Source organism: Miniopterus natalensis, chromosome 4 (genome assembly GCF_054644295.1).
Source record: "Miniopterus natalensis isolate mMinNat1 chromosome 4, mMinNat1.hap1, whole genome shotgun sequence".
Lineage (NCBI taxonomy): Eukaryota > Metazoa > Chordata > Mammalia > Chiroptera > Miniopteridae > Miniopterus > Miniopterus natalensis.
In genome coordinates this window covers 97,601,775-97,626,351 of record NC_142084.1, presented here as the reverse complement: position 1 = coordinate 97,626,351, position 24,577 = coordinate 97,601,775, and the positions used below count along the sequence as shown (strand labels likewise).

Here is a 24,577-nt window from a genome sequence, read left to right as displayed (position 1 = left end):
GTAAAACACAGGCTTTGGACTTCTGCTGCGGGGATGAGAGAATGAGACCCCACCTGCTGACAGCCCCCTGCTGGAAGCCACCAGAAAATCCAGATGCAAAGAAACCTCTGCAGTCACTGTGGAGGGACAGGCAGTGACGAGAAGTGAAACACATCTGGAGGAGGGGGAGACTAGAGCCCCACAGGTGGGGATGGGTCAGAGGACAAACACCTATGAGGCCAGGGGAGCAGCATGAATGGCCTGGGAGAGAGGAACCGGTCTCTGCAAGGGTGCTGTGGGGAGACAGGGAAGGGTGTGCCAAGGTCTCACTGCCACACAGTAACTCCCACCCAGCGTCCTGGGCTCCTGCCTGCTCTCCCAAAAATAAGGCAGTAAAGGAGGGAGAGGGGAGCAGGAAAATAAAAATCAAAAGGGTAAGACACAAAGAGATTGAAAGGCAAAGGATGGGGAAGACAAACTGCAAAGAGTAACCAAAAGAGAACTGGGGTGGCCAGCTTGTCTGATGCTCATACCAAACAAGAGACGAAACTTTAAGACAAAAGTTGTTACGTTAGACAAAGAAGGACATTTTGAAATGGTAATATATATGGTCAATCCATCAGGGAGACATAACAATTATAAACAACATGAGTATAATCCAGGAACATTAAAACAGATTATGAATCTTGACCACATGGGATTTATCCCAGGAATGCAAGGTTGGTTCAACATAACAAAAAACAACAATCCAACGTAAAGAACCATATTAATAGAATAAAGGACAAAAGCGATGTGAATGTCTCAACAGACACAGAAAAGGCAGGAAGACAGCCTATGTTCATGGATACAAAGACTTGACATTGTCACGGTGTCAGTTCTTCCTAACTTAAGCTACAGAGTTCAGTGCATTCCAATTAAAATAACCAGCGGGTCAGTTTGTGGAAAGTGACATCCTAATTCTAAAGTTTATATGGAGGCAAAAGACCCAGAGGAGCCAACTCAATATTGAAGGAGAGGAACAAAGTCAGAGGACTGATGCTACCCAACTTTGAGACTTACTACAAAGCTACAGTGATCGAGACAGTGCAGGATCGGCAAAAGAACAGACAGGCAGATCGATGGAACATAACAGAGAGCCCAGAAATAGACCCAAAAATATAGTCAAAGAGCTTTGACAAAGGAGCAAAGGCAACACAATGGAGCAAAGACAGTCTTTTCAACAAATGGCGGTGGACATCCACATGCCAAAAAAACAACAAAACAAAAAATACCCAGACACAGACCTTACTCCCTTCACAAAAGTTAACTCAAAATGGATCACAGACCTAAATGTAAAACACAGAACTACAAAACTAGAAGATAACGTCGGAGGAAATCTGGGTGACCTTGGGTTTGACAGGGAACTTTTAGAAACAAAACCAAAGGCATAATCCACGAAAGAAAGAACTGATAAACTGGACCCCATTAAAATTAAAAATTTTGGCTCCACAAAAAATACCTTCAAGAGAATGAAAAGACAAGAGTGGGAGAAAATATCTGCAAAAGGTACAACTGATAAAGGGCTGTTATCCAAAATGTATAAAGAACTCTTAAAACTCAACATGAAGCCCAGCTAGCATGGCTCAGTGGTTGAGCGTCAATCTATGAACCAGAAGGTCACGATTCAATTCCCGGTCAGGGCACATGCCCAGGTTGCGGGCTTGATCCCCAGTCAGGGGCGTGCAGGAGGCAGCTGATCAGTGGCTCCCTCTCCCTCTCACTTCCTCTCTCTGAAATCAATATAAACATTTAAAAAAAAAAAAAAACTAGACATAAAGAAAACAAATAACCTGATCAAAAAATGGGCCCAAAACCTTCACAGACACTTCAGGGAAGATATTCAGATGGCAGGTAAGTGCACGAAAAGATGTCCCACATCTGTCATCACAATGAAATACTGCAACATGCCTAGGAGAATGGCCAAAACCCAAAGCACTAACATAGAATGCTGGTGAGGACATGGAACAGCGAGAACTCTCCGTCACTGCTGGCGGGAATCAACATGGTGCAGCCACTTTGTAAGACAGTTTGATGGCTTCTTAGAAAACTAAACATACCCTCGCCGTTTGGTCCAGCAACCATACTCCTCAGTATTCACCCAGAGGAGCTAAAACCTATTATCCACACAAAATCTGTGCAGGGATGTTTATAGCAGCTTTATTCACAACGGCCACAACTTGGATGTCATCAAGATATCCTAGGTGGCCCGGCCAGGTGTGGCTCAGTGGTTGAGCGTCGACCTAGGAGATCCAGGCGATCGGGGTTCAATTCCCAGTCAGGGTACATGCCCAGGTTGTGGGCTCGATCCCTAGTCGGGGCATGCAGGAGGCAGCTGATCAATGACTCTCTCATCATTGATGTTTCTCTCTCTCTCCCCCTCTCCCTTCCTCTCTCTGAAATCAATAAAGATTTTTAAAAAATTTTTAAAAACCACAAGCTGTGGAACCATTAAAAAAAAGATGTCCTAGGTGTCCTTCAGTGGGCAAATAGATAAATAAACTGTACGTCCAGACAGTGGAATATTACTGAGCACCAGAGAGAAATGAGCTCTGGAGCCATGAAGCATGCGACGGTGAGCCTGGCACACAGAGCGACGCAGCCCAACAATGCCCACTTCAGCCCCGGCCCTGGGCGGCGCACTCTGCATGGCCTACTCCTCCTGTCCACACCTCTATTCCCTCTCTGTTCCCACGGCTCTCTCATGGGTCAGGTGTGGTCTCCTGAACTCCCCAGCTGGGTCAGGGACCTCATACAGCCCCCTCCCCTTAGGGGCAGATCTGAGGCCTCTCTGTTTCCCACACCTGCCTGACATCAGGTACCTGAAGGGGGTGGGTCAGGCTATATTGGATTGAAGGTCAACGCACAGCTCTAGAGACCCCTCCTTGGGAGCTGCAGGCCGGGGGAGGGAGGCCCATCACCAGCCTCTGCTCAGGGCAGGGCACCCAGTTCTGCCCCTTCCCTTCCCGGAGCTTCGGTCTCCTCGCCTGCAGGCAGGGCAGCGGAGCCCCTCGGGCAGCATGTCTGCTGAACTTACCCATCAGGCTCTGCCGCTCCTCCTTCTTTCGGGCCTTCTGCTTGGCCTCCAGCTGCACCACCGACAGGGGCGGCGGAGGCCCCACCGTGGGGCTGGGAAGGGCGCTGGCTGCAAAGCGGGCCAGCAGGCCCAGCCCGCTCTCCTCCAGGCCGGGCGACAGGGCGGGTTCCCGCGCCCCCAGCCTATGGCTGCCGTGGGCCTCGGCCTCGGCCTCCAGCTGGTCCTCCTCCTCTCCGTCGCCGTCCTCCATCTCATCCTCAATCTCGTCCTCAGAACGCTCATCTGGGGTGCAGAAAACAGGAGTCAGGGCCTCGCCTGGGCCTGGGCCTGGGCCTGGGCCACCCGCCCCCACTCGGCAGGAGCACCCGTCAGGCTCCTCACGCCTTGACAGCCGGGGGTGGGTCCAGAGCCAGCCCATGAGCCCCCCGATGACCCAGAGCCCCACCAAAGCGAGCCCAAGCCCTGGGGTCCCGACGGCCCCGAGCAGCGGCTTTGGGAACCGGAGTGGGTGTCTGTCAGGGGACCAGCACATGCACGTGTCCTGTGGGGCGGGGGACACACAGACAGGACTGGAGACGGCTCTCCCCAGGGTCTCACACGCACACACACCCCGACGTACAACGTGGAGCTGAGGAAGGAGGCAGGAGAGGAGAGGAAAGAGGAAGCCGTGAAGGGAGCAGAGGGACGGGAGGGGGCTGGGGGCTCAAGCCGGGGCTCTAGGCACGGTGCCTGGCATGGTTTTGGCAGCTGGAGGCCTGTAGGCTGTCTGCAGGAGAAGGTGGAGTTTGGTCTTTTCTTGGGGGGAGGGGTGGACATCCACGGTGGAAGCCCTGAGCAGGCTCTGGGGTCCAAAACTAGCTCCTAGCACCACCCCGACGCTGGGACATCTGGGGCAAGCCCCTGGCCCTCCAGGAGCCCTATTTTCCCATCTGTGGCATGGGGTAACCCTCTCAGCCCACCCCAGCTAGGGGAGGATCCAAACAGGACCACACATTTATAGCAGAAAGCGCTTTGCAGGTACAGGGAGAATTAAACACACACAGGGCCACCCTGTCCTGTTAGAAGAAACTGCTGTCCCCACCACCAAGGGAGCCACAGGCTGTCTACACCTCTGGACCACGGGGAGTGAGGAAGGGCACAGGGCGGCCCACTCTGCACCTGGAGACCGGAGCCCAGGGGCTCAAATGCTCAGGTAGAGAGCAGGACTCAAACCAGGGCTGGCTGGCTGTCCTGTCTCCCAGTCTAGTGGAACTCTATAGAAGCCCTGCCCATGTCTCCAGCTGCTGGCTAGATGTGCCTCTCTCCAGGACCTGGCCCTGTCACTCCAGTCATGGGGACAGAGGTGGGGCAGGCCATGGGGCAGGCGGGCGGGCAGAAAGGGGCACGCTCCCACACAGGAACCTCCACCGAGATGGTTAAGAGGTACAAGCTTGCTCTGCCCTTCCCAGGCTAACCCAAGGGCAGGCAGGCATACAGCAGCAGGGGCTGCCTGCCCATGAGCCCCCCGAGGGACACCTGCCCAAGGGTGCCTGTCTGCCCAGAGCACTGGGAGGGTGAGGGTTTCTGGGGGCCGCTGGCCAAGGCTGGGCCAGGGGAGGCTGGAGGTGGACATGGTGTCTAGGGTGGGGGCAGTCTGGGCTCAGCCAACTCCACATTCTCCTGACAAGCCCCCAGGCTGCCTGCCTGCCCGAGTGCCACCAGTGGCCAAGTGTGGCGGCCCTGGAGTGCTGATCGGGGCAGAGGCTTGCTGTCCGCCCGCTGATCGGAGGGAGCCCCATTTCTGCTGAGTGACCCCTGGGTGAGGGAAGCAGTAATAAACTTAAGGAATCTCTAAAGGGAGTCAGGAGAGGAAAGAGGCAGAGAGAGGGAGTTTGTTAGGGGTGAAAGGAGGCGGCTCCGCGAGCGATGGATGAAGCGGATGAAGGCAGCGGGCAGGCGGGCGGCAGGCAGGCAGGCAGTGCACACTTGCGGTCCCTTCACAGTGCAGACGTCACGGTCTGTCTCCGCCCCGTGGGCCACAGCGGCAAAGCAGGCTAAGTGTAGGCAGACTTTCGACAGCGCCTGGGTCCCCCACATCAGGCCCCCTGGGGATGGTAGTGGTGGCTGGCTGGGCTGGGGCTCAGGGTTGGACAGGTGGCCAGCTTTCCCTTCTACAGAAGCCTTCCCAGAGCTGCTCAGGTGTGGAGGCTCCAGAACCCTCCACCCAGGAGGAGTCTCCACCGCAGGGTCTGGCAGGGGAGGCTCACTCTGGGTTTCTGGATATCCGAGTGTCTGCATCAGATCCCAGAAAGCCAGCAGCGGCCCCACACTAGCACCATGAGATGCAGGAGTGTTTGAAAGGCAAAAGCCAAAAAAAGGGGGTGAGCCCACCACAAAATGGACCACAGGTGATCTTGGTCTCCCAGGGCCCTCCCACTCCTGCTCCAAGCCTGGCAAGTGCACCTGGCTGCCTCCCTCGTGGCTAGAGGCTAAAGGGCAGGGGGAGCAGGGGGTTCTGAGGATCAAGAGAGCCTTTCTGAAGTTGTCCACACCTGAGGCCACAGCTTGCCCAGGGCAAAGGGAGAAAAACTCCCAACAAAGAAACCCAGGGAAACGCAGAGAAACTATTTTCTATTTAAAAAAAGATGAAAACAAAAAATCCTCCTGGCTCAGTGCGTGGGGTTGGCTGCTGTGACTTGGTTTGGTTTTCCAAAACCTGATCCATATGCCAAAGCGACCCGCTGCTGCCATAGCCGATGGGGGCAGCCCCGAGGAGGGAGGTGCAGGGGGGACATGAAGAAAAGGGTGTGCCTACCTACGGACCCACAAGCCAGGCTCGACCCCAGCTCAGTGACCCGCGGCGCCGTCTGCCCTACTCCCAGCCTTCGCTTTGCGTCCAAGTGCAGCGTGAGAGCGAATGCAAGAGACCAAAACAGACATTCAAAGCATCATGGGTAGGGGTCAAGGGTGAAGGTATGGTCAAGCTGCTGGGGGAGAAAGCAGACACACTGGAAAGCCAAGCCGATTAGGTGTTTTAGTATCAGGTGTCAGTAACGCCCTATTACCCAAATATCCCTTTGGAGACCTGACTAATGGGTCTGTGTGTGGTGGGGCCCTCTCCTCTCCCCCTACACTCCCCTATCTGGGCTCTGTCCACTGCTGTATCCAGCCCTGGTCTGAGGGCCCTGGGGCAAACAGCCCCTTGCTAGTTCCAGGGGACCACCTGCTTCTCTACTGGGTCTGAGCTAAAGCAGGAGAGCCCCAAAATTTGGAAACTGGCACCTGGCTTTAAGGGGGAAGGGAGAAAGTATGTGGAAGGAGGCATGGGGGTCTAGCCCAAGGGACAAGAGGGAGGAGGTGGCAAACCAGCGGCCTCGGGAAACCAGGATGACTGGCAAGTTGCCCAGGACAGTGTGAGCCCCAAGGGCACCTGGCTCCCTGCTGTGCCATCTGCTGGTCACCCCAAAATGGATCTGGGCCATCTGGAGGGGAGGTGTGGGAAGGAGAAGGCAGACAGGGAGTGTGAGAGCAAAAGAGGCTGGACTCGGGCAGCACTCAGATCCTGGGGCTGAGTCAGTTCCTATCTGAGTGGACCTGACATGCCCAGGCCTCACTCAGGGACATCGGAGTCTTGGCTCTGGCGCCCAGGGGGTCCTTGTAGGGGTTCACCCTGAAGCAAGTCCTAACCTGAGGCAAGACACAAGACGCGATTTGGAGTCTGCTGGCCAGAGGTCGCTGACTCGGACCTTGTTTTTGTGAGGCGGAGGAGGCCCCAGCTAGGCTGAGCAGCCAGCCTCTGCACTCACAGGCCACTGCGCTGTACCCCTCAACCTTGACGTGATCTTGACCCTGTGCTGCCTACACACCCCTCAGGACAGAAATGTGTGTTAGAAACTAATGTTTGCAAACATTCTAAAGCACTGTGCATAGGAACAGAGCTTTAAGAAAACAAAAGACAGACAAGCAGCTAAAAAAAAAAAGATGGTGCTGAAGGTGAAAGCAGTTGACTTTAAACCTGAAACATGGAGTGCATGCCAGTAGCTCCCAGGGATATTTGAATAACAGAGGAAAGCAGCGACTGCGTTACTCCGTCTCTACCCCTTCCAGGGAGGGTGGGGAGGGGAGGAGGAACGGAATGAGGGAAGCGGCAACCTAACCGTCTAAGTCAGGACACAGCAAGAGAGACAAGGCACACGGGTTTAGTTAAAAATGAACTCGATATATTTAATAAAGCTTGGTTTTGCCAAAATCGCAGTACAAACATCAAGTCACACGCCCACACGACAAAGTTCCATTTACAAAACATCCCTGGGGAGGCCCCTGCCAGACCCCCACCCCGGCCTGCGGTCCAGGGGACAGAGGAGGCCAGAATGGGGTGGGGCGGAGGGGAGAGTGGAGGAAGGTGGAGACTAAGATCAGTCCGTATAAAAGCTCAAAAAGAGCCAGCCGTGGTATTATCGCAACGATACAGGTACAAGTACACCCGCATAAGAGGCTCATACGGCAGGCTACGCTGCCAAGACCGAGACGGCCGCCCAGCAGCGCCATCGCTCGCACCCGGCTCGCTCGCTCGCTCACTCTCACGCACTCTCGCTATAAAACATGGAAGGGGTTGTGTTTGGAGCTAGTAACCTTGGTCAAATGAGTCCTCCGAAGAATCACTGAAGGAGGACCGGGCGTCGACCTCCTGGAGCAGCAAGCAGAACGGCTGCTTCCTGCCCGCGGCTGGCTGGGGCTTCAGAGTCCGGGCGGCCGCCAGGCCCCTCTTGGGCAGCTTGGGGCCTCCGGCCTGCTTGCTGTTCTTTGCCACCATGCCACACAGGAGGGAAGATGTCAGTTTGGAGCCGGAGGGGCCTTGGGCAGACCACTCGTCCTTCAGGAACTCTTCCTCCTCCTCCGAGTCCGTATCTGCAGTCAAGGCAGTTTGTGATAAGATAAGTTGGGGGTGGGAGAGGGGGCTGGTGTCTTTCTTTGGTTACTTAGTGGTTATGAGAGCACCCGGTGCTGCCAGAACGGAGAGGCCCCAACACCTACTGGCCGTGGAACAAGCGGCAGGCCTCCCACCTCTTTACCCGGGAGGCCCCCGAGCCGCAAGCACTACACGGTGTACCTTTCCTGGGCTGGGACTCAGGCCCCCTCCAGGTTTGCTGCTGCCAGCATTACCCACAACAGAGCCACCTGGGCACACAGCCCTTCCAGGCTCTGGGGAGGGAGGAGTCTGCTCTCAGGAAGGTCTCTCCCAGGCCATGGAGCTCACCACTGGGCCCGGCCTATCCCACAGGACTGCACCCAGCCCAGGGGAAGGACAAGGCCCAGGAAGGAAAGGGCTCAGCTAAAGCTCTTCTCCCCAAAATACCCACTTCCAGTGGCGCTGGGTGGGCAAGGGCACACTCAACCGTGCACACCTCTATCCAACTCCACATCCAGCAATGTCACAAAGGCAGCCTGAAACAGGCAACAGCAGAGAAGTCACGCCAAAGAAACTGGCAAATGATGTTACAACTCGCCTGTTTTCCTACCAGAGGGCCGGTCACCAGAGCACCAGGGCTAGCTTCCCATAGTCTTGGTCTCACTAAACACAGCGAGGCCAAGGCTCTCCAGCTTTCATAGGGGAGGACCACCAGACTTTGGGGACGGGGGCTGTCTCATGGGCACAGCTCTGACCCCTTCTAACCCACCCAGAACATACACTGTTTTGATCCGTTTTACATATGGGGCTGTCAAGGGAGACTTCACGGCAAGAAAGGGCTCTGCAGCCAAAGTCTAATCTCCTGATCTGATAAAATCTGCTTGGAACGTGAGGGATGTTAACAAACACGGCTACAGCTCTGGCAATGCCTGCCATCTCCAAGTCCAAAAGAAACTGTGGGCAGGAAGGAGGGGGGGGGTCCTCTGGCTGCCTTCTCCAACATCTATGGTTTCCACTCCCGCCATGACCCCAGTGCAGGATGGCGTGGCAATTCTGAGGAGGACAATGACAAGGACAAGCCCGGACAAGTCCCTGCCTGTCTGTCTTCTAGCTACAGCTCTTCCTCCCGTGTGCCCCATCCCAAACTGGAGATGCCTGTGGGTGACAATGACCAACCTGGCTTCCCACCAAAAGCCACCAGGCCTGTCCCCCAACCTACCATCCAAAATGAAAAAGCATGAGATGAGGGCAATGCTCTCCCTTCCCCTCTCCTGCCGCACAGCATGGCTCTGCTAGGACACACCCATGGCCTTTTTGTGACTTCCCCCTTATTTACCTAAAACCGCAGAAGAGCCAGTATAGAAAACAGAGTAGCTCTCTCCACAGCCAGTTGCACACTGCATCACCTAGCTGGAGACGGGCTTTTGGACCTCCTTGTTGCAATGCTGACCCACCCCCCTCCCCCAACAGCAGAGTTGTAGATGAAGATGTAACAGAGTTAGACTGACCATGTACTGACCATGCAACTTGACCATGGCTTTGTGCCCACGTACACATCGGCTACAGCGGACTCACCAGCTTGAAGCACCCCAGTATCTCAGGGGCCAAGCTCACCTCTGGCCTCTAACTGTATGTTATACATCCACACGAAAGCGGGGGAAGGGGGCATTCTTCAGGCAACCAACCAGGCCACATCCACTGACCACTGTGCCTTGAAAGATCAGAGGAGCAGCAACCCGCCGCACACCCTCGTCACTATTCCAGAACCAGGAGAGGCGGAAAGAGCAGGGGTGAAAGCCCTTCTGTCCTCCTCAGAGCTATGCACCTCTGAAAGTGGCAGGGGCCTCGCAGGCTGTTGGGATCACACCCACCCAAACCGAGGGATGCGTGCTCGGCCACAGCACAGAAAACACAAAGCACCTGCTTTGCCCCACGCCCATCTGAGAATCAGCCCTGGAAACCCACTAGACCCAGGTAACCAAAAGCACACTTTAAAAAAATAAAATAAGTAAAACAGCAGCAATTTAATCTTTGCAAGGTGCCATGTCAGGCTCTTTACCAACATGAGCTCACTTGACGCTCACGACAGCCCCCCCAAGGCAGGCGACCTTAACTCCCAAGTCCGCAACCACATGACTTTTCCTTCCTTAAGAAAATACACTTTACTTGTCTTCGAATTTTCTCTCTCCATTCTCTATCAAAAAGCTTTAAAGTCTAGCTTCTTTACCCACTACTCCGCTGACAGTGCTGCGCCAAGCTACCAGGCAAAACTATCTTATACTCCGTAAAAATGGAACATTTTAATCCTTATTTTACTTGACCTGTCTTCAGGCTTTGCCAGGTAACAATTTCCTGTAAGGAGCCTGGCCCTGTGGTTCTCAGGACACAATGGTTTTCAGGTTTTACGTTTTTTGTTGCCTTTTCCTCGGTCCCTGATGACACGCTCTTCTCTTTCTCTGAACATTCTATAAAGGTTGATGTCCTTGAAAATCATCTCAGTTTCCACTTTCTCCTTTGGGCTTTTCATTAAATGTCATGACTCCCAGTGAACGTTAATGACACTCACTCTCATAACTATTTTGAGAATTTCAGATCCGATTATCTGACTTTATCCAGTGTAGCCATGGTGGGCAATGGACAAATTAGAAAACAAATTAGTCACTAAGGTTATTTTCATGCCTGGACTATTATTATTATTTTGCATATTTTGGAGCTTGGCTTAATAAAATTATAAGACACTTTTCTATTTATAGTCATTTTCTATATGGGATAAATGATAATGAAACAAATGTCTCATCACGGATTCCCTTTTCTATATGGAGAGGTGCATTCTTACAATGACCAGCCTTTGTTCAGTGCAATGAAGCTGGATGGATGACATTGTCAAAGAGGAAGAAACTATCCTTTACTCTTCTAGTTTTTTTTTTTTTGGTCAGGTCAAAGAATTAAATTGACACGAGACAGACGAACAGAAGAAAATAACCAAACTTAGTTACCTACGTTTGTTAGGGGGCTCCATAAGAATATGAGGCCCAATGACAGGTAAAAAAAAAAAAAAAAAATACACTGTATTATAACATTAAAGGCATCCATTTTCGCACCGGACGTTGACACTCCCCCACCTCCCCGGCTGACCCAGGCGGAGCCCATCGGAAGCGCCGACACACAGATCCACGCTGCCCCCGTGAAAACGCCGTCTCCACCCCGAGCACAGCCCGAGACTCCGGAGTAAACCCCGCCGACGGGGCCAGGCGGAGGGAGCCCCTCCTGGCCGCCCCGCAGCGGCCCCACACTCAGTCCCCGCCCGCCCTGGGCGCGAGGCGTCCTGTCCTCGGACACCTACGCCCGTTACACGCCGCACGGTGGACCGGGTCCCGGGAGGCCGCCGACCGCCGCCGGGGCTGACCCGGGCCGACCAGGGCCGACCGGGGCTGACGGGGGTGACCGGGGCGGCCCGGGGCTGACGGGGGCGACTGGGGTTAACGGGGGCCGACCGGGGATGACCGGGGCTGCCCGGCTGAGGAGACCTCGCCCCGAGTGCCTCGCCCCGAGTGCCTGGCCCCGAGCTCCCGGCGATGGAGATCCCGTCAGTAAAATAAAGCTCAGTCCCCGCCCCCCAGCAGTGTGCCGGGGCTCCGCAGACACCTGCGGCCGGCGGCGACACAGGCCTCGCCCACCGCGGCCGCCAGCTCCGAGCCTGCCCCGGGCTGACTCCCCGCCAGGCGCGGTCAACCGCCCCCCGCCTCAGTTTCTATCCGGGGAACCGCCTCGAGGGCTGTCACGGAGATAAAGCGAAATGCTGCCCAGCAGGTGCGCACCCCTTCGACGCCGCTCTTACCAACCCCTGGCGGGAGGGCGGAGCGCCGCCTGAGGGCCGGCCGGGCCGGGCTGGGGAGGCGGGGTCCTCTCTATGGTCACGAGCGGCCGCTCTAGGCAGAGCAGCCGAAACTCTGTGGCACAAAGCCTCCGCCAGGCCCGCTTTATGGCCCACAGCGGAAGACTGTTTGGCGAAAAGGAAGACTTCCGCTCCCACAGCCAATCGCAGGCACCCGCCCAATATGGCGCCGGCCAATAAGGACACTTCCGCTTCCGGGGGCCCACTTCCGACCCGGAGCCGGGGCAGAGGCAGACAGAAGAGCAGGCAACACCGGAGACAGACAGAAAAGAGGAGACGCGAGCGAAAGAAAGAGCAGCGTGGAGGCGGCGCGGCGTCCTCTACTTACTGTAGGAGTAGCTGCTCACTTCCGAGGCGAACGGGGAGTGGGCCGACTTGGGCTGGCCCCTGGCCTTGAAGCCCACCTCCATCTTCCTGGCCTTGGCGGCCCTTTTGTGTTTACCTTCTCTGGACGCCTTCAGAGACAGGCCGAGGCCTTTGGCCAGCGCCTTCCTGTCCTTGCCCAGCAGGCTGTCGTAAGGCGTCAAGTACCTGCTGCAGCCCCCGCTCGGTTTGGATTTCCCCCCCGAGCTGTCCGAGAACTTGAAGGGGGACTTCAGCTTGTCCTGCTTTGTGAGGGAGAGGGCCTTGTCCAGCTTGCTGGCCAACTGCTCCTGGTCGCTGGCCATCTTCTTCTTCTTAATCTTTAGCTGCAGAGGGAAGGTGGGAGTCCAGCGTTAAGACATATGACCCAACAGGGGAGTGGGGGCTCAGCGCACGAGCCCTGAGGGACCGGACTGCACGTCTTCCCCCTGCCTCTGTGGCTTCTGACAAACTGCTTAACTCCTCTTAGCGTCAGTTATCCTGCTCTGTAAAACGGGGATAATTGTGGACAGGCACCACAAGCTTGCTCTGAAGATGAAGAACCGCAATAAGGCACAGGGAGTGCTTCAGCAAACAGCCAGCGACAAAGATTGCTGGCACCGGCGTTTCCACTCTGGCCCTCCGGTGCTGTGTGGTGCCTCCTCGGGAAGCACTGTAAGTAACGGGCACTGCCAAGGAGCTGGAGAAACCAGCTGGATTGAGAGAGGTCGGCAACCAAGATCGACACCCAGATCGTAGCACAGCCGATCTGCTTATCTCAGCCACCTAAAGCAGCTGACAGAGAAGCCTAATCAGCCCATCCAACTAAGGGGCCGAAGCTGCCAAGAAAATGCCTGGAGCGTGCCTTGGATGCCTGAAGCAAAGAGATTAGAGATTTCAAAGATTAAATTCCTGCTTTCCTTTTTCTCATCAGCTGTAGTCATTGGTTGTTGAGCTGAAACGTGCAGTTTCGAAGCCATTAATGCGCCTCATTTGAATATTTTACCTTGATTTTCTTTCATCAGATAACATTTCATCAGGAAAAAAAAGTTGGGATAGTGTCATTTAAACAACAAAAGTATCCTTCACAACCTGAGAGTATAAAGGATCTGGTGTACAAACTGGCTCTCTTCTCTACCCCTAGATCCCTGACTTGAGGACTTCCCTCTGAGGGCCAACCCAACCAAAACAGCCCCTCACACAGGGCTTTACAGGATGACAAGGTACGTTAGTATTTAGAGGCGAGGGCTTTAAGTGGATGATTTCAATGCTCTGCAGAAATAAGACAAATCAAGGAGCTGGCGCTCACCCCATTACCTCTGGAGAGTTCACAGAGGAAATTACAATGGCATCAAGCCCTTGTTTCTTAGAACTACAGAATGGAGAAGCTCCTCATTAAACAATTATACTGTTAAACAACAGCGTAATTGCATTATCTGGTTAAAAACCTGCAGTCTCCCTTCTTGGCTTCAGCAAAGGGTCATGGAGCACACACACGGGCTGTAAGTTTCAGTCTCAGCTTTGCCTGAGGCTGTGCCACTTTGGTAAGTCTCTGAGCCATTAATTTCCTCCTCTGTCCAGCAGGGCAGGTTGGCGGCACTGAGGCAACCATTTCTACAGTTTCTGTGCAGCACCAGGGAAGACAGACCCGCAAAGGGAGTGTGAACTCCACATCCCCTCCAGACCTGCTGGCTGAGATGGCAGCACATCTGGAAGTTGGGGTTACTGACCTGACTCATGAAGTCTGACGGGGCTTCCTGCTCGTCCCAAGGCTGGCTCCTCCCCCTGGCCTTCCCCGTTGCAGCGAGGGCATCGTGTTCCTCCTCAGGCCCCTTGTGCCTCTTCCTGATCCCGGCTCCCAGCTCGTAGGCATCTGACACCAGCAGGGGCTTGCTGCTCAGCCTGCAACCAGAGGCACCACTGGTCAGCACCACGTCCAGGCAGCACTCGGGCTGGGGTCCGCCCTCGTGGCCCTGAAGGGTGGGCTCTGGATGTTGAAGCACAGACAGTGATGACATTGACGAGTCTGGGGACACAGATCCTGTAAAACTACAGTGCTGGGATTCTGGGATATTTGTGAATGGGAAAGAAGAAAAACTCCCAAGGCGGCATCCTCTGCTGGCCTCTTCTCTCCCTTTTCCCTTCACACACGCTCACACACACAACTCTGCACGGTCAAATGCCTCTTTACCAAAACGTGCCAAGAACAAAGATCAGAAAAGCCAAGGAAGTCTGCCAGCATGAGCGGGTGACTAAGATCAAGAGCTTAACATGAAGGAAGAGCCCCTGGCCAGTCTCCTTACTCCTGGGAGTGTAAGCAGCCGGGACGTGGTCCCGTTTAAGGCTTCTCTTGGCTGCTCTAAGCTAAACCCTCACAAGTAGTAATAAAAGCAGCTAATTTTTACCTGGTGCTTACTATTTGTCTCCTTCCACGTTAGTGCTTTATATTTTAGCCCCAAAATAATGCTTTGCTATATGTACTATTTTTCATAGATGAGCCTAAGGCTCAGAAAAGCCAACACCTGGCCCGAGGTCACAGCACCTGGCTGATGTCACAACAAGGGTTGGAGGTGGAACTCAGAAGCAGGAGGTGCAGCCACCTCCGGGGTGCACACTCCTAACCAGTGGGCCCACGTGCCACTGGCCCCAGTCCCCTTCCCCAGGAGCTGCTCTCCTTACCCCGGGGCTGGTGATGGGTGTTTCTTCCTCCCCATCCTCCCCTCAGTCAAGAACACCCAGGGATGTTCAATGCAATCCCCGGGGGCCCTGGGGCTGCCTTCTCCTGAGGAGACCTGTGGCAGACCCACCGACTCCGTGCCTTTTGAAGGCATCCTGTGGCCCCACTTCCTCAAGCCAAGCACTGGGTGCCCAGCGTCACCTGCACTGACATTGCAGGCTGAGGCACACTGCACCCCTTCCTTTGATGGGCCTCATTCACCTCGTGCTGCTCCCGACACCCAGTGAGACCACAGCTTCTTTCCTATCCACGCCCGGCCGGGAGGAAAAGCTCTCGCTCTGGCCGGCATTCAAGAAGCCCTTCGGAGGGGGCCCACGTAACTTCTGCTGCCGCTCAAGGAGCTTGTCCCCAGGATGCACGAAGGAGGTGGCCCAGGTCTCGGAGCAGGCTCAGAAACGATGAGCCAGCAGGTCAGGCCAGGAGGGCGGAAATGACACTGTCCAGCACACAGGGAACCAAGTGACGGCGTGAGCTGGAGCCCACCCCATAGGACTGGAAGCTCAGCTGGCCCTCCACAGGGAGGGGGGCGTGGAGAAGAGCATGAGTTGGTGCCAAGCCACGGAGGAAGCAGGCGTGGCAGGACAACGGGTGAAAGAAGCGCTTGGGTGACAGCCTGGAAACCTCTCTCACTGGGTCACCCGCCCACTCAGTCCTGGCTGGATGGGTCTGCCTGTCCGATCCGCCACTCGCCTGGCTCACCCTCCGTGCTCCCTGAGAGCTACCAAACCGGGTGGGTTAGCGCCCAAGGGACTCGGGGTCCCCGGCGCCCAGCCGCAGGCCCTACTTGGGCCCGCACTCCTCCCCTCCGAGCTCTGTGCCAGTTCCCGACCCACCGAGGGGCCAGCCTTACTTTCCGCTACTGTTGCGGCTCTTCCCTCTCTTGCGGGGGGGCGACAGGGCGCTCAGGGCGTGGGTCCGTTTCCGCGGCCTGCCAGGGCCTCTGCGTGCCAAGCTTCTATGGGGTTCCTCGCGCCTGTCCCTTAAAAAGAATCACACGCTTGGCTGTGAACTGGGGGGCAGACGATGCACCCACCTCACTCGGGTCCACACACACTCTGCCGGCCTACCACAGTGGACCTACTGAGCGCCAGGACCTACTGAGCGCCAGCCTGCACGGAGCCCGGCGGGCGGGCCGGGAGGGCGGGGGGCACTCACTCGGCCTCGCGGCGCCGCTGCAGCTTCCCCAGCTCCCGCTGCTTCTCCTTGTACTGACGCTGCACCTCGGCCAGCCGCATGCGGAAGTCCAGCTCCAGGGCGTCCATGTGCTCCAGCGAGGACTTCATGGCGAACATCTGGGGGGAGAGGTGGCGTGAGGCCGCCTCGTCAGGCACCCGGTGGGGGGTGGCGAGGCTCCGCAGCCAAGGCCAGACGCCCAACTCCAACCCCACTTCTGCCACCAACTAGCTGTGGCCCTGCGCAAAACGCAGACACCTCATCTGCACAACAGGGACGAAGAGACCAACTCTGCCAGCCGGTGAAGGCCACCTGGCCCTTAGCAACGGCCCGAACAGTGCGACTGCCACAGTGTCTGACACAGGTGGGGGCTCAGACACGAAGCCACTGCCACGGCCCACAGGAAGCAAAGGGCACAGCCAGCTCTACTGCCCCCATCCATCAGGCTGTCGCCCACGGGGCGCCCTTGAAGCCTTATCAAACAGGCAAACAGGCCCAGAGAGGGAAACTGCCCGCCCAGTCCGCACAGCCAGCGAGTCGGCGGCGGACGCTGCACTGATCAGCCCTCCCGACTCCAAAGCCGGCCACGCCCCAGGCAAGCTGGCATCTGCCCCCCGCACAGGCCACGGCAGGAACCGTGGGCATGAACCCCTCACCCGCTCCTCCTTTTTCTGCATCCAGCTGTACTTCTTGTTGGGGTTCAGCTCCCGCGGGAGCCGCAGGCTCTTGAGCGGGTCCACGAAGGGGCCGTCCAGCACCTCCTTCAGCATGTGGCTGCTGGCCGCCAGCAGGCTCTCCAGCGAGGGCCGCACGGCCAGGCCCCGCTCGGCACCTGCACACAGGAGGCAGGTGAGCTGCCCGCCTCGCCTCTGCTCCTGCGGACAGGGCTGTCGGGCACTGCAGCCAACCCCCCTTGGACTCCCCACGGGGGAAGAAGCCCAAACTGATCACCTATTAGACTGCTACCAAATGAACATGAGTGTTAACATGATTGTTTTCTGTGATGTAACACATGACCCTTTTTGTGAACGCCCTCTGTGTGCTTCTTTCCTGCCAATGTGTACAGTTCCACGAAGCCGCCAGTAATCATGGCACCAGGTGAGGGCTCTCAACCCTGGGGCTAGGTCCTCTCCAGGGGGCCCCTCTGCTGCGGGGCGCGGTCCCTGGCCGCTTGCAGGACGTCTAGCTGCATCCTGGCCTTTAGCCACTAGGTGTCAGCAGTGCTCCCCGTGAGCTGTGGCACCAGCCCTGTCAATGCCGCGGAGAATCACTGGTTTTTGCTCTTCTCTGTCCGGACGGAAACCGAGGCCGCCAAGTGGTGACTCCCATCAGCTCTCGTGAGGGGTATCAGAGGAAAACCTGTGGCCCACCCTGAGGTGACACTCTTTAAGGCCCTCATAAGATCCTTAGTTGGGTAAGTATGCTCTAGGACAGAGGAGGGGACCAAGCAGGGCTCTGTCACCATCATCACCCTCCAATGAACCAGTCTTACTGGGCTCTCAGGACTGACAGCGCAGCACAGCCTTGGTGACCCCAGTGCCAGCTGCTATGGGTGACTTGTGTCCTCCCATGTTGAAGTCTGAACCCTGGTACCTAGAATGTAACCTTATTTGGAGATAGTCCTAAAAAATGTGATCAAGTTATAGTGAAGTCATCGGGGTGGCCCTAATCCAATATGACTACATCCTTTTAAGAAGAGATTAGGACACACACACAGAGGGACAACCATGTAAAGACACAGAGAGGAGACGTCCATCTACACACCAAGGAGGCCGGCCTCAGGAGCCAACCCTGCCGACACCTGGATCTCAGACTTCCAGCTTCCAGGACTGGAGACACCCCTTTACTAAGGTGAGGGTGACCTGGCTGGCGGCTCTAGGAAGTGGCATAGGACGTGGAAAGAGTTTCACCTGCTTACCCGCAGGGCGATCCACTGCCCAGCTCTGCAGGGAAACCAGAGGGGACTGATGCTCAGTTCCATCAGCAACTGCGGGGAAGAGAGGGCCGCCAGGACCCCTGCACCCCCACCCCTGCCTCAGAGTGCACTTGCCAGCCTCAGCTCCGCCCCAGCCCCGGAGCTGCAGATCCATGCCCATGCACAGCACTAAAGGGCATCTTGGAGGTCAGTTCCAAACCTGTCCCCCACCCCGCTTCCTAAGCTCAGAAGCAGGCCACACCCTTGGATGGTCTGTCCCTCCACATCCCCATCCAGTCCATCAGCAGAGCCTCCTGGCCCCACTTGAACTCCCCCCAAAACCCTCCTGCTCTTCACCTCTGAGTCACCCACACCCCGGGCCTAGATCAGGCCTCGATGGGATCCCGTCTCAATCCAGGAGCCTCCCCCGGGTCTCCCACCTCCCCACAACCACCCTACTTAAGCCTGATCCTATAACTCCAGCTCAAAACCATCTTCCAATGATTCCATTTCACTCAAAGTGAAAGCCCTGGGACTGCCCTCCCTCCCCCCCGACCATGCCACCACTCCCCCGCACACACCACTCTAGCCCCTAGCCGCCTTATCCCTGGTTCCAACGTGCCAGACACTGCCACCTCAGGGCCTCTGCACCTGCTGTTACTTTGGTGTGCCAGAAGAGCCTTCCTCTCTCACCTTCCTCAGGTCCCCTTATCACGAGGGGCTTCCCTGGCTGTTCCCTATGAGACCACCCTTCCCACCTCTGCCTTTCCCCTTCTCCCAGTGTTTGCACCCACCACCTGTCACCACTAGGCAGTGCTGGGCCCCAGCAGCAAAACTGTGCCAGGAACACAGTAGATACCTAATAAGCATTCACTGAATGAGGGCATGCAGGGCTTCAAACAGAAAATGAGTCAGGAGTACAAAAAGGGACCAGGGTGGGCAGCAGCCTTCAAACTAGGGACCCTTCCTCAGCCCCCTCCACCCAGGAGCCCCTGGCCCTCTGGAGCCCCCACCAAAAAACCACCACCAACTGGTAGGATCAAGGGGGTTTTCATTTTCCTCTGAAAAAAAATAACTTTTTTATACCAAACCATTTAAACGAAAGAAAAGCAGCGATGAACTTTACTTTATAAAAACAAAAACATAACACACGGCCACGGGGGAGAGGGTGTCACTGTCCCAGCTTCCTGGGGGCCATTGACCACAACACAACAAAGCCTCGAAAACATGGCCTTGCTCTGGCCCAGCCATTCTACACCCGGGACTAGATCCCCAGCAAAATCAGCAGTGTGGGCAAAGGTTTTTCTTCAAGGGAAAACACCACATTATTTACAAAAGAAAAAAAAAAGAGAAGAAAAGGCAAAGGAAAATGCCTGACAGTCCAGGAGTGGGTCATGGAGGCTGGGGCCTCGATGGGCAGAAAACTGGGTAATCCCTAAAAACACATGTTAAAAGACACAAATGTCTTAAATCAGAAACATGTACAATGTTTTAAGAAAATCTGAAAACTGGCTAGTAAAGAATACTCTAAGTGAAAGGGGCAGGTTACAGAACACTGTTTACCCAACGGTCTTAATTTTAGAAATGTGTGTGGAAACAGTTCTAGAGGAAACACACCAGAGCACTGGCACTGCTATTATTAACTCCTTGGCAGCTGTTGCCGCCCCACACACACACACACACACACACACACACACACACACACAGACACACACACACACACACACACACACAGACACACACACACACTCCTCTGTGCTAGGCCGAGCGTGGGGTGTCTGACCCACAACCCCTCCTTCACGCATGTCTTGGAGTGCCCCAATTTTTTATGCTGAGCATCAGGGGTTTTTGTGCACAGCCCAGATTTCACCACTCCTTCTGCTGAGGGCACCCCACTTCCTTCGGAGGCCCACCCCTCCCCGAAGCGACACTCTATCAGGGGTGAAGCATGAGCAGTCTGGTCCTTCCCATCTCCTGGGCCACAGGGTTCCCTTCTGCCAAAAGCGTGAACCCCAGAGAGCCAATGAGAATGAATTGTGGCATCTTTGCCAGAGCTACCAGGACAGAGGTGGCCTCTTTTGGGAGTCTGCTGAGGTGAGCCGGCCCATGGGCCTGGGATAAGTATTGAGGACCCCCCCCATGAGAACAGTGGGCCTGCCATGAATGAAGCCAACAGAGAGGAAAAGTGGAGTAAGGGGAGAGAGAGGGACAGGGAAGAGGGTGGGTAGGAAAAGAAACTCCTGATGACTTGGTTTGAGCGCCTGGATCCAGCTATACCTGAAGCTATTACCTAACTGCTGCTGTACTTTGGTTCCACGAGCCAATAAACTTCCCACTTTTTTCTAAGCCGGTTAAAATGAGTCTCTGTCCTTTGCAACTCAAAGAATCCTCTAATACAAAACTCACCATTGACAGAACAAGGAGAAACTTCACCACTAAGAAACCTATAGCCCGGCCGGTGTGTCTCAGTGGTTGAGCATCTCAACCTAGGATCCAGGAGATTGTGGTTCGATTCCCAGTCAGGGCACATGCCCCAGCTGCGGGCTCGACCCCCAGCAGGGGACATGCAGGAGGCAGCCAATCAACGACTCTCGTCATTGATGTTTCTCTCTCCCCCTCTCCCTTCCTCACTCTGAAATCAATAAAGGTATATTTTAAAAAAAACAAAACACCTATAGATTGGCTGAACGTGAATGTCCACGACCTACTGAACACTTAAAAACAGTCAAGGTGACACATTTTGTTATGTGTTTTTTACCAAAATTTTTAAGAAGCAAATATGAATAAACCATACCCTGGGTGTTTCCAAAATTTTTAAATCTTATAAAGATTTTTTTTAGAAAAACCAAACCCACATAAGCCCAGAGCCCAGCATGGCTCACCTGCCACCTCCTGGCTCCTCTTCTCCAGCTCCAGCTCCGCGATCTCGCTCAGCAGGGTGATTCCGTGCAGGAAGCTCTGCTCCAGCACCAGGCTCTGCGCAGCCTCCAGCTTCTCCACGGCCTGGGGGCCGGCGCCCGGGGAGGGCAGAGGCCTGGCCTGGGGCAGCTCTGCAGCCGCCGCCAGGGCGTTCATGCCGGCCAGCGGGTCCTCCAGGCCAGGTGGGAACTGGTCAGAGCCCTCCTCCTCCAGGAAGCAGGCACTGCCAGGCACAGGTGTGGCTTCCTGGGCCTCCAGACTCAGACACTGTCCCTCCCCAGTGGGCAGGTCACAGTCTTCCAATTCCAAGCTGGGCCGGGGCTCACTTGGGGCCGCCTGGGCCAGGCCTTCCTCGGGCCCTGCCTCTGCCATGGCCACAGCCACAGGCACGTCCACGGGTACCTCCACAGGCTCCTCCTTAGCCTCAACCAGAGTCTCGGGGGTCAGCCGCCCCCCCAAGTCAGGGACAGCTGTGCAGGATACTGTCCGACCCGGAGAGTCAACAGGCGCTTCGGCCCCCTCAGCAAAGTCCAGGCACCCGGAGGGCTCCGTGGCCCCCTGCCCGCTGGTGCCCAGTGCCTGGGCCTCCAGCAGGCCACCTCCACAGCTGCCAGCGGGGCTCGGGGCTGCCATGGCTTCCTCGGGGCGCAGGGTCAGAGGGGACTCCAGGGAAGGCAGCTCCGCAGGGCCTTCGTCCATGTCCTCCACCTCTGCCTTCACCTCCCGCTCTGCCAGGGGCTCTTCATCCGGGCCCTCCTGCAGCGGCTCGGGGATCTTGGAGGGGGACAAGCGGAGGGGCTTGTCCTCGGGCGAGAGGGCCAGGCGCTCGGGCCCATCCGCCGGGAGCGGCACGTCAGGGGCCAGGCCGTCAGCGTCGGCAGCCGCCGTGGGCTGCAGCAGGAAGGGGTAGGGCCGCCCATAGTGCGGCGGCAGGGCGGGAAACGGGTACCTGGGCGGGATATCTGCCGAGGACACGGAGGGTCAGCGGGGCCCTCCTCCTCCTGCCATGTCTGCCAGCCCTGTGCCCCCCCACATCCCCCCCCCAGCCAGGACAGGCCCGCAGCCCCCTCTGCCCGCTGGGATCTCATCCAGGCGGCATCAGAGGAACCCCGGGGGAAAATCAGCCACCATCCTGCCCCCAGGGGTCTTCAGACTCAGAGGCAGAAACCAGAGTCAGCACTTCCTCTAGCCCCTGCCCCCAGCACCCAGCGCAAGGCTGGTCCAGAAGGAAACGCCTAACAAAAGCCCAAATAGTCCCACCCAGCCTGTGCATCTCTGGCCTCCACTCCACAAGAATCACTGCCCCACGCCATTAAAGCAGAGATGGGGCATCCAAGTTGTTCAAAAAATTACAGTAATACAGCGCTGCTGCCCCACTTTTTCACTCTGAATTCCCACCCTCAAGCGAAATCTCCCTAAGAGCAGGATGGTGGGAGTGGGAATCTGCACAGTGCTCCCAGGCCCTGCCCAGAGCTGGGCAAGTGGCAGGTGCTAACAGGGATCCAACGGGGAGGGGGGAGACAGAGCACAGAGCAGCCCCCAGAGCCAGGCATGTGCTCAGTGCTGGACACCAACATTGCATCACATCTCCCCAGAGAAGGGCAGCCACTTGCCCAAGATCACACGGCATCCTAGTGGCAGAACCTGAATTCAAACTCAAGTGGTCCCATGCACAAACAAGCCCACACTCTTAGCCACCAGGGAGGGGAATGTAAGCCTCGGGCTCCCTGCAGGCCACCTACTGTATGTCCCCACTGATGCAGGACAGGGGAAGACCATGTGTGCGCCCGCAGCACACGGGGTGGGGGTACAGCCCAGGATGGGTGTCCCTATACTGCTATCGACATGACAACTTGGCACCCGCTACGTGCCAGGCACGGTGTTGAATGTCCCACCATCTCACTTTGCTCAATGCCCAGCATGCGTCCTCCTGAGGCAGGTTCTACAATCATGCCCATTTCCCTGACACTACCACAGAGGAGGGGCTGTGGGGAGAGCGTCTGACTGTGCTCCTGGGTTCACTCCAGAGCACACAGCAAGGGCTCAGCAGAGACAGAGAAATGAAGGGATGAAGACATGAAAGACTAAATGAATAGACGGGAGAAACTTCACAGGCAGCACACAGCCCCGGGTCTCAGCCATGCTCCTACCTGGGAACAGGGCCTGGAAGGGGCTGGAAGCTTCCTTCTCCAGCTCCAAGTCCTTCTTCTCTACCACATTCTCAGGCGCCTCCTCCTTGCGGGTGATGCCAGGCGTGGGCGGCGGGGAGGCGGGCGGCGGGCTGCTGGGGTGGGAGCTCGGCGTGGCGGGGTAGGCGTAGGCGGCCGGAGGCTTGGCCACGTCCTCCAGCTTCTGGATGACTTTGGCCTTCAGGGCGGCCACAGGGGAAGCGCGGGGAGATGGCGGTGGGCTCATGGCCTTGCCATAGGTGCCCGAGGGGCCCGTGGCCAGGCCAGGGGGCTTCCGAGGTAACAGCCCAGGGCCAGCGGTGGCCAGGCCGGCCTTGCCCGAGGCCTCCAGGCTCCGCTTGCTGACTCTCTCCTCCATCTCCACCCGGTGCTCCTGGGCCTTCAGCCGCTCCTGCTGGGGAGGTGGCCGGCAGGCCGGGTCAGCACAGCAGGGCCCATCACCCTGCTCCCGAGGGCCCCCAGCCCACGGAGAACCTCAGGCAGGGTCCGGGGAGCAGGCCACCCACCCCGCCGCCAGCCCAGGGTGGACATTCTGTTGCAGCACGCGTGTAACAAGCACAGTATTCCTTATAGAACCCCAGGCGACAGAGCTGGGGGCCTCCAGCCCGGACCCTGGCCCTGCTGGGATCCTCACAGGGAGGGGCGACGGGAGCCAGGGCAGAGGTGAGGCTCCCAAGGATGAAGGAGCCACCCTGCTCCCAGCACCTCCATGGCATCTAGTTACAGACACCGAGAACTACAGACAACTCACTAACTGACGAGCACTCTCCTGCCTTACCGCATTCTGATCTTGAAACAGAAAAGTAGGCAGGGCAGGCCTTCTCCTGTGTTTGATGGCTTTTGAGGAAATGGGAGGGATCTGGCTCAAGGGCATCCAGCGTTCACGGGGCCTGGCAACCCACACACATACACACTGGGAAGAAATGCTCCAGGAGCCAGCCACTCACGAGTATTCAATCTCCCTGAACAACCCCAATGACACAGGGATGGCTAGCAGCTCCCTTTCCCAGAGGAGGAAACTTGAAGCCCAGAGAGGTGCAGCCACTTGTCCAAGGGCACACAGCCAGATGTGACAGAGCTAAGGGTCAAACCCAGAGCGCTGGTCTGCTGCATGTGCCACCTAGCCAACTCCTCCTCAGTGGCTGCTGCACAAGGGAGAAGGGACAAGACCAAGCAGGACAGACATCCCAGAATGCCATCAAGGAGGCAGGAAGGCAGCGGGCTTTGGGGAGCCAATTTTATGGGATTAGCTAACATGGATGTCAGAGGCCAGCCGCGGCTCCACGAGAGCCCTGGACCATCAAGTGGGCAGCCAGGCCAGGCTGGGCTTAGGACACAGAGAAGCCCACTGGGATCCCTTCACTGTCCCATCCAAACTTCCGCAGTTCACAAAGCCACCTCTCCTGCCTCAGTTTCCCCATTGTTCCCTGCACCGACCCTGCCAAGCTCTGTCCACCTCTGGGCCTT

The 24,577-nt window shown here is 56.6% G+C and overlaps 1 protein-coding gene across 2 annotated transcripts in view; it reads right to left on the bottom strand.

Moving 5' to 3' along the window:
* TNRC18 (trinucleotide repeat containing 18) overlaps positions 1-24,577 on the bottom strand; it is a 74,772-nt gene that overhangs the window by 17,645 nt on the left and 32,550 nt on the right. For both annotated transcript variants that reach the window (XM_087817017.1, XM_087817018.1), the window contains 9 exons: positions 23,072-23,504; positions 20,885-21,883; positions 16,744-16,919; positions 16,070-16,206; positions 15,765-15,893; positions 13,908-14,079; positions 12,164-12,524; positions 7,664-7,939; positions 3,053-3,334 (listed from right to left, as the gene is read on the bottom strand). In XM_087817017.1, coding sequence (XP_087673143.1) covers positions 3,053-3,334; positions 7,664-7,939; positions 12,164-12,524; positions 13,908-14,079; positions 15,765-15,893; positions 16,070-16,206; positions 16,744-16,919; positions 20,885-21,883; positions 23,072-23,504 — 2,965 coding nt within the window. The remainder of the gene's footprint in view (positions 1-3,052; positions 3,335-7,663; positions 7,940-12,163; positions 12,525-13,907; positions 14,080-15,764; positions 15,894-16,069; positions 16,207-16,743; positions 16,920-20,884; positions 21,884-23,071; positions 23,505-24,577) is intronic.